General features: G+C 39.7%; 1 protein-coding gene across 1 annotated transcript; it reads left to right on the top strand.

Annotated features, from left to right (window-relative positions):
* Window positions 1-74: 74 nt before the first annotated feature.
* On the top strand, window positions 75-12,453 carry LOC108667068. Its single transcript, XM_047883121.1, has 14 exons — window positions 75-222; window positions 1,339-1,461; window positions 1,977-2,063; window positions 2,427-2,562; window positions 4,959-5,018; window positions 5,169-5,206; window positions 7,261-7,415; window positions 8,406-8,415; window positions 8,545-8,699; window positions 9,398-9,474; window positions 10,063-10,235; window positions 10,558-10,694; window positions 11,299-11,440; window positions 12,004-12,453. The coding sequence occupies exons 1-14, from the start codon at window positions 100-102 to the stop codon at window positions 12,403-12,405; spliced, it is 1,818 nt and encodes a 605-aa protein (XP_047739077.1). The 5' UTR covers window positions 75-99; the 3' UTR covers window positions 12,406-12,453.

The following is a 12,453-nucleotide window of genomic DNA, read 5'->3' as shown; positions in this document are numbered from 1 at the left end:
CGTACATATTACGTTTATCATTGTTTAAATTATAATTGTTTATAATTGTTCAAAATTTACCGAGTATAGTTGACGGGCATCGAGCGCAGCCTGCGTGACATGGCGCGGGAGCTGCCGGACATGGTGCGGTGGGAGGCCATGCTCGACTCCCTGGAGGACTACACCCGCCCTATCAACTCCCTCTACCATCGCTTCGTGCACTACCAGAAGCACAAGGACGAGGTGAGTGCACTACCACCGCTTCGTGCACTACCATCGCTTCGTGCACTACCATCGCTTCGTGCACTACCATCGCTTCGTGCACTACCATCGCTTCGTGCACTACCAGAAGCACAAGGACGAGGTGAGTGCACTACCATCGCTTCGTGCACTACCATCGCTTCGTGCACTACCATCGCTTCGTGCACTACCACCGCTTCGTGCACTACCAGAAGCACAAGGACGAGGTGAGTGCACTACCATCGCTTCGTGCACTACCAGAAGCACAAGGACGAGGTGAGTGCACTACCATCGCTTCGTGCACTACCAGAAGCACAAGGATGAGGTGAGTGCACTACCATCGCTTCGTGCACTACCATCGCTTCGTGCACTACCATCGCTTCGTGCACTACCAGAAGCACAAGGATGAGGTAAGTGTACTACCATCGCTTCGTGCACTACCATCGCTTCGTGCACTACCATCGCTTCGTGCACTACCATCGCTTCGTGCACTACCATCGCTTCGTGCACTACCATAAGCACAAGATCCTTAGGCGTCTGGTAAGAATATTGTATGACAAAGAGTGAAGCTTTTTTTTAAGTAAGTTTTTATCCTCGAAGAAGGGCACGGTTCACGAATGTGTCGAATGATTATTAGGTACTGTGCTATCCTTGTTATTCATATACAAATACGTGAAGAAAAAAAATTAAACTAAACATGTGAAAAGCATTTGCTTGTAGAAATAATGTCCATGGATAATCGTCTTTTCTTCTTCTAAAATGTGTTGATTTCCAAGCAATCGTACAAATTTCATTTAATTGTGTGAACTTAATATCAAGATGTCCCATAACAAAATTACCCGTTAAAAGTGCACTTGCCACGTCATACAATTATTATAGAAGTTGTGTTGAGGATGTTATGCTGAATATTAATTTTTAGCGCATTTTCTCATTTATGGAAAAAATGAGCTATTGTGCTCGTCATGTCCGTCCGTCCGTCTGTCTGTCTGTCTGTCCGTCCGTCCATCCATCCGTGACCACGTTTTCGTCCACGAGAAAATGCGCTCTATCTGTCAATCACTGCAGTGAGTACTGAGTTATATTTTTTATGTTATTCCGAATATTTATTTTTGATTATAGGTTGAAAAGCACACACTGCTTGACTTTGCTGAGAGCGTCGTGTCGCACGAGCAAGGCTCCATCATCAACCTCATGGCCAACATACACAACATGGTCGCCCCAGACTACCCTCCTGTTCCCCAGGTGAGCTCATATTAGAATAGAAGTGTTATTATTATATTATTTTCTTATCTAGTGTTCCTGCATCCACTTAGAATAGAATAGAAGTGTAGGCACTGAAGAAATAGGCCCATGGCCTGAAGAAATAGGTCCGTGGCCTGTTGCCGACTCTTGTATTTTTTCGTGACCTGGGGCCATACTTTCAAAACTCGCTAAGTGAACGTAAGTACTTACGCTCTATTTTCTTGTCTATGATTGGTGAATTTTGCTTGAAAGGCCGTCAATGATTGGCTGATGAATTTACGATCTCTTCTTTTTTTGAAAGTATGGGCCTTGATTCACAAGGGATCTGGCCTTTGGAACCCGATTTTTCCATAACTGACGATTGTTTGAGATAGCTGCTGGACTTATTGCAAGGATATTGACGACACTTATTCAATATTTTCTATCAGCCATTTCCTATGAGAAGCTATTTACTAGCAGCCATTTCTTAGGTGAAGATATTTCAACACATAACAAATCTCAACTGCTGACTATGCATGTACGGTTACAAACGCAGTGCTGAAGAAATCGCCGAACTCTCCCTGCGACCAAGTGTGTTCAAGATGCTCCAGCAAGTACTGAAGGTCAGAATGGCTATACTGGAAATAGGTACTGGCTTTACTGGAAGAATTGCGTGGGAGAAAGTAGATTACTTTTTGACTATTTTTAGCGCATTTTCTCATTTATGAAAAAAAATGCGCTATTGTGCTCGCCATGTCCGTCCGTCCGTCTGTCTATCCGTCTGTCTGTCTGTCCGTCCGTCCGTGACTCCACGTTTGAAAATGCGCTCTCACTGCAGTGAGTACTGAGTTGCATTTTTTATTTATTTTTATGGCTGTATCTCGTTCTGAAGCGCTGGAGAGGTTCGTGTTCACGATATCAGTGGATGAAATTTAAAGCGTAACGTACGTTATCCAAACAACTACAGTATTATTTTTCTCAAACAGGGCTACAACAAATGCGACTTGCAGCAGAGCGACCAGCAGATGCTGTTTGGCCTTTATTCTTTGGTTGCGCTTACCCAGACGCGCGGATACGCCATGGTCAATTATGCTTATATGCTCCTCAAACTATATGATAAAGGTGGGTTCTTGACACGTCAATTATGCTTATATGCTCCTCAAACTATATGATAAAGGTGGGTACTTGACACGTCATTTATGCTTATATGCTCCTCAAACTATACGACAAAGGTGGTTCTTGACACGTCAATTATGCTTATATGCTCCTCAAACTGTATGATAAAGGTGGGTACTTGACACGTCAATTATGCTTATATGCTCCTCAAACTGTATGACAAAGGTGGGTAGTTGACACGTCAATTATGCGTATATGCTCCTCAAACTATACGACAAAGGTGGGTTCTTGACACGTCAATTATGCTTATATGCTGCCCTAACTATACGACAATGATCAGTGCTTGGTCAAAGACTGCAAAGAATTGATGCTGTGTCAAAATTAGAACAAAAAGCCCCGATGTGACTATAATTCTCAACAATTTACTGATTTCCTTGTTGTATACACATTTCATGAAAGTTCCTGTTACGTTTGGAGAAAATCGACAAACCTCATTAATCGGCGCCCTCCATTTCATGGAAGCGAAGTGCCATATAGCCAATTAATTAATTATCTAACTTTGAGACTTTGATTTATAGCCAGCATGCCAAAGTGGTTTTTCTACCATATATTGACGGGATTTTTTTTTTTTGTACAACATCAAATATTTCAAAACCAATGATCGTGCGAGCATATTTTAAATTTATTTTGATAAATTTATTGATTTCTAAAATGACGTATAGAAATCGAAACGACAACGACAAATTTTCATTAAAGAAAGAACTGACGGATTGATGATCTTTTTGGACAATTTTTATTCCTGCTTCAATGATCTTTTACTAATTTCTATTTGTACTTTCACACTTGAATGTGAAATTTTACTGTGTGAAGTCTCAATATTGATATTATTTTATGAAATATCTCTGTAAATGTCTACATGCGAAATTAACCTAGTTTAGATTTACACTCTAACGACTTGAATTATCTCTTTAGCGGAGCGGGCTGACCTCAAAGTAATGTTGTACGTTACATTTAAATGAATATGGCAAAAGTACCACATAGGCGACTATCACACCCAAGTTTTTTATGCAATTCTTAAAGAAGTAAGCAGGTGCAACAATTGCAGTTCCCGTAGACGATGCTCAGTGCGGTATAATTTTTAATGAAGTTAACTCGTATAACGTTTGCGGTTTCTTGAGACGATTCTCGATAATTTTTACTGAACTTGAAATGTGTAACATTATGAGTTACTTAACCCTCTACCGCCTGACATGAGTAACCGGAGCAATATTGTCACGCGCCTACTTCCCAAAAAAGATACGTTCTAGTGAGCGCAAAATGACTTGCACTGATGGTTGCCGCCACGTACGACAACTTTAAAATGTTCTCTGTTGCGTACAAACGTCCTCAGGTTGCTACACTCAATAGTTTACGTATAATTTAAGTTGAAAGTTGTGTTCCCGGAGAGTGACATACGGCGGTAGAGGGTTAAGTTGAAAGTTATGTTCCCGGAGAGTGACACACGGCGGTAGAGGGTTAAATATACAACGGTAATTGAATGCGGGTAAAGAGGGTTATATATACGGCGGTAGAGGGTTAAGATGATATTCGGTATCATATTTTGTCAGGTAACTTCACCGTGGAACAGGACTTGTCACGCACTCTGTACGACCATTACTCGCGCTTTTTAATGAAGTTGAAATGTGTAACATTATTAGTTACTTAAGACGATATTCGGTCTCGTATTTTGTCAGGTAACTTGACCGTGGAGTAGAATTTGTCACGCACTCTGTACGACCATTACACGCACTTTCGCTTTTTAACGCTCGCACTTTCGCTCATAATGTGTAACATTATGAGCTACTTTAAGACGATATTCGGTCTCGTATTTTGTCAGGTAACTTGACCGTGGAGTAGAATTTGTCACGCACTCTGTACGACCATTACACGCACTTTCGCTTTTTAACAAAGTTGAAATGTGTAACATTATGAGTTACTTTAGACGATATTCGGTCTCGTATTATGTCAGGTAACTTGACCGTGGAGCAGAACTTGTCACGCACTCTGTACGACCATTACACGCACTTTCGCTTTTTAATAAAGTTGAAATGTGTAACATTATGAGTTACTTTTAAGACGATATTCGGTCTCGTATTTTGTCAGGTAACTTCACCGTGGAGCTGAACTTGTCACGCACTCTGTACGACCATTACACGCACTTTCGCTTTTTCGCTCGCACTTTCGCTCATAATGTGTAACATTATGAGCTACTTTAAGACGATATTCGGTCTCGTATTTTGTCAGGTAACTTCACCGTGGAGCAGAACTTGTCACGCACGCAAGTTGAACTTGTCACGCACGCAAGTTGAATTGTGTAACATTATGAGCTACTTAAGACGATATTCAGTCTCGTATTTTGTCAGGTAACTTCAGCGTGGAGCAGAACTTGTCACGCACTCTGTACGAGCATTACTCTCGCACTGGTGACACCTTCGTCATGTTCACTGAACTGTTGCAGGTGAAGAATGCCTTTACTTTACATAATAAAAGAATTTATAATGCCTTTGAAGAGCAGTGCAATTAGAGGTACCTATGCTTTGAACTTCTGTAGAGATAATCTATGTTTTCGGGAGCTGGTGACACCTTCGTCATGTTCACTGAACTGCTGCAGGTGAAGAATGCCTTTGATTTACATAATAAAAGAATTTTCGTAAATGTAAATCATTTAAATTTGTAATTTTTTTAATTAAATTTCGTAAATGTAAATCAAATAATCAAAGAATGCCTTTGATTTACATAGTCAAAGAAAGAAGAATGCCTTTGTTCACTGAACTGCTGCAGGTGAAGAAAGTCTTTAATGAACAGTGCAATTAGAGGGATGTTTTGAATTTCTGAAGAGGTTATCTATGATTTTGGAAGTTACAGATTGTTTAAGATTGACGTTATCTGAGCTTTTCAGTCAGCGTAACTTCATGTTATATCGTGTAACATTGCGCTGTTTTTACTTTAGTGCTCGATAATAATTATTGATATACCGGACTTGGAGTGATTATTAATAGAACTCGTTTCTAAAGTGAATGAATTTTTCAAACTGACAGATGAGTAATAGTATATTGTCTACATTCGAGTAGAAAGTAGGTACAGTTAGCAAATTATTTAAGATTCTGAAGTGTGTTTTACTTGAAAATGTCTTTACCTAATTGCCATCTTAACGCAATGAAGCATTAGTGAGGTAAGGCTGTATTTTTTGCCCTCATATATATATAAATAGACCGATACTCTCCTTGACTTCGAGTATTCATACTAAAACTTATCTGTTGGATGTTGCAAATATTAACAGTAATGTTTTTATTAACGTTGAACTGTTGACTCATCGGATCATTGATCAATTCATGATGCATGAGTCATCAATTTTGAAATGAGAAGATACGAGTCACTGGCTCATGCTTCTTTTCCTATTTTACAACACTTCTCTTTAACTTCTCTTCTCGTTTGTTTGTTTGTCTGCATTAATCTTATAGTCGATATTTAACTTCTACGCACCTTACTTCTATTATACCTCCCCTATCAAAATTTTTAGTTTTGATAGGGTACCTATATCCAATCGATCTTAAATTTTACACACTTGCTTAGAGTCGGAGACAATGCTTGAATCAATTGACAGAATAAATAATTTTAAAAATGTTTAAATTTTTTAAATGAAAAAATTAAAAAAATCTAAATATTTAAACATTAAATTAAAAATTCATAGTACTTGTGTGACATCGGAGATGCTGGCCTCTTTAGAAGTGTTGTCTTTAAAAAGTAATTTTTTAACGCACATTATTTTATTAAAAGAAATATGACTATTATGCGCTTACGACAGAGCTACCTATTTTTTATTAAAAGAAATATGATTAATACCTATGCTTATGAAAGGGCCACTTGAATATTTTATTAATAGAAATATGATAGATGAAAATAAATATGCTGATGGCAGGGCCACATGGAGAACGAGGTTGACTTAAACCATTGGTCACTCTGCTGCAAGTCGCATTTGAATTTGTTTTTAGCGCATTTTCTCATTTATGGAATAAATGCACTATTGTGCTCGCCATGTCCGTCTGTCCGTCTATCCGTCTGTCTGTCTATCTGTCTGTCCGTCCGTCTGTCTGTCTGTCCTTCCGTCCGTGACTTCACGTTGTCGTCGACGAGAAAATGCACTCTCTGTCACTCACTGCAGTGAGTACCGTACTGAGTTATATTTTTTGACTATTTTTCGCGCATTTTCTCATTTATGGAAAAAAGGTGCTATTATGCTCATCAAGTCCATCCGTCCGTCTATCCGTCTGTCTGTCTGTCCGTCCGTCCGTCTGTCTGTCCGTCCGTGACTTCACGTTTTCGTCCACGAGAAAATGCGCTCTCTGTCACTCACTGCAGGGAGTACTGAGTTATATTTTTATGATTATTGTTTACCTATGACAGGGTCACCTGGAGAACGAGGTTGACCTGAACCATTGGTCTCTCTGATGCAAGTCGCATTTGAATTTCTTTTTATGATTTAATTTGAATTTGTTTTTATGTTTAATATTGTTTAATTATTGCAGGGAGAATGAGGTTGACCTGAACCATTGGTCTCTCTGATGCAAGTCGCATTTGAATTTGTTTTTATGATTTAATTCGAATTTGTTTTTATGATTTAATTTGAATTGGTTTTATGATTTTAATATTGTTTAATTATGACAGGGTCACCTGGAGAACGAGGTTGACCTGAACGAGGGCAGCACCTGCTGGAGTAAGTGCGATAACTACGAGCACGCCCGAGCCCAGGGCTGCTATGCGCCTAGCAAACAAATATGCGGCTCCAGGAAACCGTGTAAAGGCACCATGCACAACTGCAGGTTAGATTAATTTTTAATGCAGTTCTCGCTATAATGCACTACCGGTAGTTCTTCTTAAAAGTTCTTTAGCTCGTCATATCCGTCCGTCCGTCCGTGACTTCACGGACGGACGGACGGACGAGAAAATACGCTTTCTGTCACTCACTGCAGTGAGTACTGATCTAATTTTTAAAACAAACTTTGCCATCGCGAGGGATTTTCAAGTCTTGCATGACTGCTGTTCTAACATAACATTGTCGATGATTGACAGAAACCAAGAATTTCTCAATTATTTAATAAATACTGTTATTCTATTCCTGATTCATCTTTTCGGTTAGTCTCAAACGATAAAAAATTAGAAGTTTTCATCGAACGAAATACTGTCATCCAAAGTCCCGTTTGCACGACTTCCAATTCTACAGTAACACTTTACTTTTTCCTTCCGTGAATAATTGTGGCCGATTTGTCGAGCGTCGCGCCACACGCGAAGGGGAGAGCTGCGGCGACGGAAGCGAGTGACGTCATCACAGAGTCGGCGTACCCGGTGACCTGCGAGTTCATAGGAATTCATAAGACGTTTTAAATGAAATTGAAGTATTAAACTGATGAATACGATTACATAATCACAAAAGAAGTTAGATAATGTGCTGCAGTTTTTCGACACCACAGATAACTACCTCAGCCGATGGATAAGCACTTGCATCATACTGCACTGCAGCATAATTTATGGTAAGATTGTAAAAGCACTTGTATGTTGTATCACACTGCAGCATATTTATGGTGAGATTGTAAAAACACATGTACCATAGCTACTGCAGCATATTTATGGTAAGATTGTAAACTGACTCAACTGATGGATGAGCGTGATCATGCGAGGGAGCTTTGACAGGGTCACCTGGAGAACGAGGTTGACCTGAACCATTGGTCTCTCTGATGCAAGTCGCATTTGAATTTCTTTTTATGATTTAATTTGAATTTGTTTTTATGTTTAATATTGTTTAATTATTGCAGGGAGAATGAGGTTGACCTGAACCATTGGTCTCTCTGATGCAAGTCGCATTTGAATTTGTTTTTATGATTTAATTCGAATTTGTTTTTATGATTTAATTTGAATTGGTTTTATGATTTTAATATTGTTTAATTATGACAGGGTCACCTGGAGAACGAGGTTGACCTGAACGAGGGCAGCACCTGCTGGAGTAAGTGCGATAACTATGAGCACGCACGAGCTCAGGGCTGCTATGCGCCCAGCAAACAAATATGCGGCTCCAGGAAACCGTGTAAAGGCACCATGCACAACTGCAGGTTAGATTAATTTTTAATGCAGTTCTCGCTATAATGCACTACCGGTAGTTCTTCTTAAAAGTTCTTTAGCTCGTCATATCCGTCCGTCCGTCCGTGACTTCACGGACGGACGGACGGACGAGAAAATACGCTTTCTGTCACTCACTGCAGTGAGTACTGATCTAATTTTTAAAACAAACTTTGCCATCGCGAGGGATTTTCAAGTCTTGCATGACTGCTGTTCTAACATAACATTGTCGATGATTGACAGAAACCAAGAATTTCTCAATTATTTAATAAATACTGTTATTCTATTCCTGATTCATCTTTTCGGTTAGTCTCAAACGATAAAAAATTAGAAGTTTTCATCGAACGAAATACTGTCATCCAAAGTCCCGTTTGCACGACTTCCAATTCTACAGTAACACTTCACTTTTTCCTTCCGTGAATAATTGTGGCCGATGGTCTATGCAAAACGACCGCGGTACTCATATAAATGAGTTTAATTTTTACTGGTAATCTTCTAGCCGCCTTGTAATCCGGCTCAAACCTCCTTATCGTTCATAGAAGTTAAGAGGAGATCGTTCATAGAAGTTAAGAGTTTATCGTTCAAGAAGTTAGTTCTAAACTTTTTATTGCATGTATCATCTTGTTTTCCAATAAAAATATACGATCACGAAATAATTTTTTTTGTAAACTAACTCAGCATTTGATTCCAGATTCATACACGCTGATGCAGACGTTTGCTACTCATCAAACCCATATCGACGCTATGATTGGCTACATTATGAAAATGGTAAATATTATACTAAGTTATTTGCGCTAATTATTCAATAACCTTCAAAATTAAGTCAAGCTTTATTCCTACTATTTTTTATTCTACTTTTATCCCCACTTTCGCGGAACGAAGTGTGCCGTTTATATCAGTGTTACCCTCGACTTTAAAAGCAAAGAAAAAGTCAAGTGAATTCAACATATTTTCTTTGCGCTTGGTACTATTTTACCTCTTCAGACTGACTATGGTGGAAGAAACTAATGATATAAGTTCAACTATCGATAACTCTCATTCCCAGGCCTATGGATGCGGATAAGAGTGAGGACATGTAATGTATCCGTAGCCGAAGCATTATTAAAAAGACCGGTTTTCGGGTACCATGATATCTTGCTTTTCCTTTGCACGTTAGTTTTCATTATCACAGACAACCTCGTTGTCCCCACGACGAACTTAGGACGACCGCAATTCGAGCGCCGACCAAGTGAAGACGATAAAGGTATCCGTAATTGAAGAATTAAAAGGAGCAGGATTTTTGTACTGTGATATCCAACAGCGCTACGGATGTACGTTATTACGTTTTGTAATAACGACTAATTTCGTTGTTCCCAGGACGAACTTTAGGCGTGCGCAACTCGTGCGCGGACCAGCAGAAGGTGGATTCGTGGTGGCGTTTCCTGGTGCATTGTTCCTACTGCATGTGCCTGTGCGACGACCCAACATCGCAGTCGTCCGACCGCTTCCTCAGTCTCGTCGCCACCGAGACTAACGTCGACGAAGGCATGGTGGGTTACCATAAGAACGTTGGTGTCGTTTCTCTGTCACATATATTGGATGAGTTCCTTGAAATGTTTTAGTTAGTTAGGGTTTAAACTGGTTACTAATCGCACAGCTAACACCTGAAAGGAACTCAGAAGTGAACCAAAAATTTTGGAAAGTCTACGTAGCTTTCGAAACTTTAGATGCCTGCCTTAGTGGCCTTACTTGAACATATTCCGCAACCTAGTCTCCCTCCTTTTGAAATTTGAGTTTAAAGTTTGTTATTTAAGTTTAAAGTTTAAGTTTTTAACTCCAGTAACTATTGTATTTGTTTATTTTTTCGTTCAGGTGCTGACAGGAGTCAAGCTGAGCAAGCATAAGCGCGTGGTTATGATGGAGGTGCAGCAAGGACGAGCGATGCCTCAGGGGCAAGTGGATCCTTCATCACTGGAGTGGATCTCAGTGCCTCCCATCGACGTCGACAGGTTGCTGCTAGTCATAAGCAAATGCAATTTCTTTGTCCAACATTGCTTGAAATTAATGCTTATCAAGATTTATTTTTAATGCAGTCGTTAGTTAATCAAAATTTCTGTTCTCTGGTGTATGTTATGGCACGATTTTTGTCATCATTGAGTTAAGAAAGTGATTCATCTGTTTGGAGATAAAGTAAATAAGCTGTTGCGCACCAACCGAACCGTAATTGCGAAACGTGAGTTGTTTGGCTGCATGGGAACAAGTAAAATAGCTTGATTCCTATCCTCAAGCCAAGTCTCTATCATCAAGTCCTATCATGTACACACTTGCCAGGGTGATCTTCAATGAGATAACTAATGCTCCGTCTGTTACAGGCCTTACAGCATCGCATTCATTTGGCTCATCTTCAATGAGGTAACGAATACCCCGCTTGTTGCAGCATCGCGTTCATTTGGCTCATCTTCAATGAGGTAACTAATGCTCCGTCTGTTACAGGCCTTACAGCATCGCATTCATTTGGCTCATCTTCAATGAGGTAACTAATACCCCTCTTGTTACAGCATCGCGTTCATTTATCTCATCTTCAATGAGGTAACTAATACCCTCTTGTTGCAGCACCGCGTTCGTGGAGGGACAGCACTACCAAACTCTGACGTACGAGGCGCGCTCCATGGACCTGGATGAACTCAAGGCCCCCACCGACCACGTCATCACCGGCACGCGCTTCCGCATGCTGGGACCGCATGCTAATCTCGAGGTAGGATGATAATAATGTGATACTGATGATGATGTTAAAATTTCGCTTGAATAAAGAACTGTAAAAGTACAAATATAACAGCGATTTGTTAAAGTACATTTGTTAAGGTACATCGATTTAAAGTGCACTAAAATTAAAGTGTTATATTTGTTAAAAAACAAATATAACAGGGATTTATATTTATGAAAAATTAAGCGCTAGCACAACCTAGGTTCTTAGTATGAATAGCGAAAGTCTTATGCTTTTCTGTCGTGCTATACATTTATTCATAGATATGAATTTACTCGTTATAATTTATTCTTTGTTATAAATTTTCTCATTATAATTTACTGATTGTTATAAATTCACTAGTTATAATTTACTCGTTGCTATAAATTTACTCGTTATAACTTACTAGTAGCTATAAATTTATTCGTTATTATTTACTCGTAGATATAAGTTCACTCCTTAATAAAAATTAACTCGTACCTATATATAAATTCACTCGTTATTATTTACTCATTAGAATTTACTCATTGCTATAAATTTACTCGCTGTTATGGACTCACTCGTTGTTGATACAGATTCGTGTGACTCCAATTAATTTCGTGGACGGGAAGTTGAACCCGAACCTGAGTTACTGGGTGAGCAACGACAACACGCCGGTCATGTCCAAATCTCCTCGCCAGGAATTGAAACTCTACAGACCTGATGATCCATCCAAGTCAACAATTCCTTCCCGCATGGACAGCCACAGCGACATGTACGTCGAGTTCCAAGCTACAGACCTGGACTCTGACGCTTCACAAATGACCGTTCCTTATTTCGACGCTCAACCCGTAACCACTTCACCACCTACGTGGATCTCGGGGCTGCATTTGTTCCATAAAGGCAGGCCTTTCAGTGGTGGCTTCATTGCCTTGCAGTTGCAGTGCTACAATGTCTCACGACAGTTCGAAATGGCCGTTGTTTCGCTAGATACTTAAAGAAATATAACTCAGTACTCACTGCAGTGAGTGACAGAGAGCGCGTTT

This window comes from Hyalella azteca, unplaced genomic scaffold (genome assembly GCF_000764305.2).
Source record: "Hyalella azteca isolate HAZT.00-mixed unplaced genomic scaffold, Hazt_2.0.2 contig12034, whole genome shotgun sequence".
NCBI lineage: Eukaryota > Metazoa > Arthropoda > Malacostraca > Amphipoda > Hyalellidae > Hyalella > Hyalella azteca.
Note: the sequence above shows the minus strand (reverse complement) of the source record. Positions and strands in the feature narration are given on the sequence as shown.

Excerpts from the sequence above, each read along its gene's own strand:
- LOC108667068 (XM_047883121.1), top strand. The coding sequence starts at position 100 with ATGGCGCGGGAGCTGCCGGACATGGTGCGGTGGGAGGCCATGCTCGAC. Across the intron at positions 2,563-4,958 it reads CCTCAAACTATATGATAAAG|GTAACTTCAGCGTGGAGCAG; the intron begins GTGGGTTCTTGA and ends GTATTTTGTCAG. Across the intron at positions 11,441-12,003 it reads GACCGCATGCTAATCTCGAG|ATTCGTGTGACTCCAATTAA; the intron begins GTAGGATGATAA and ends TTGTTGATACAG.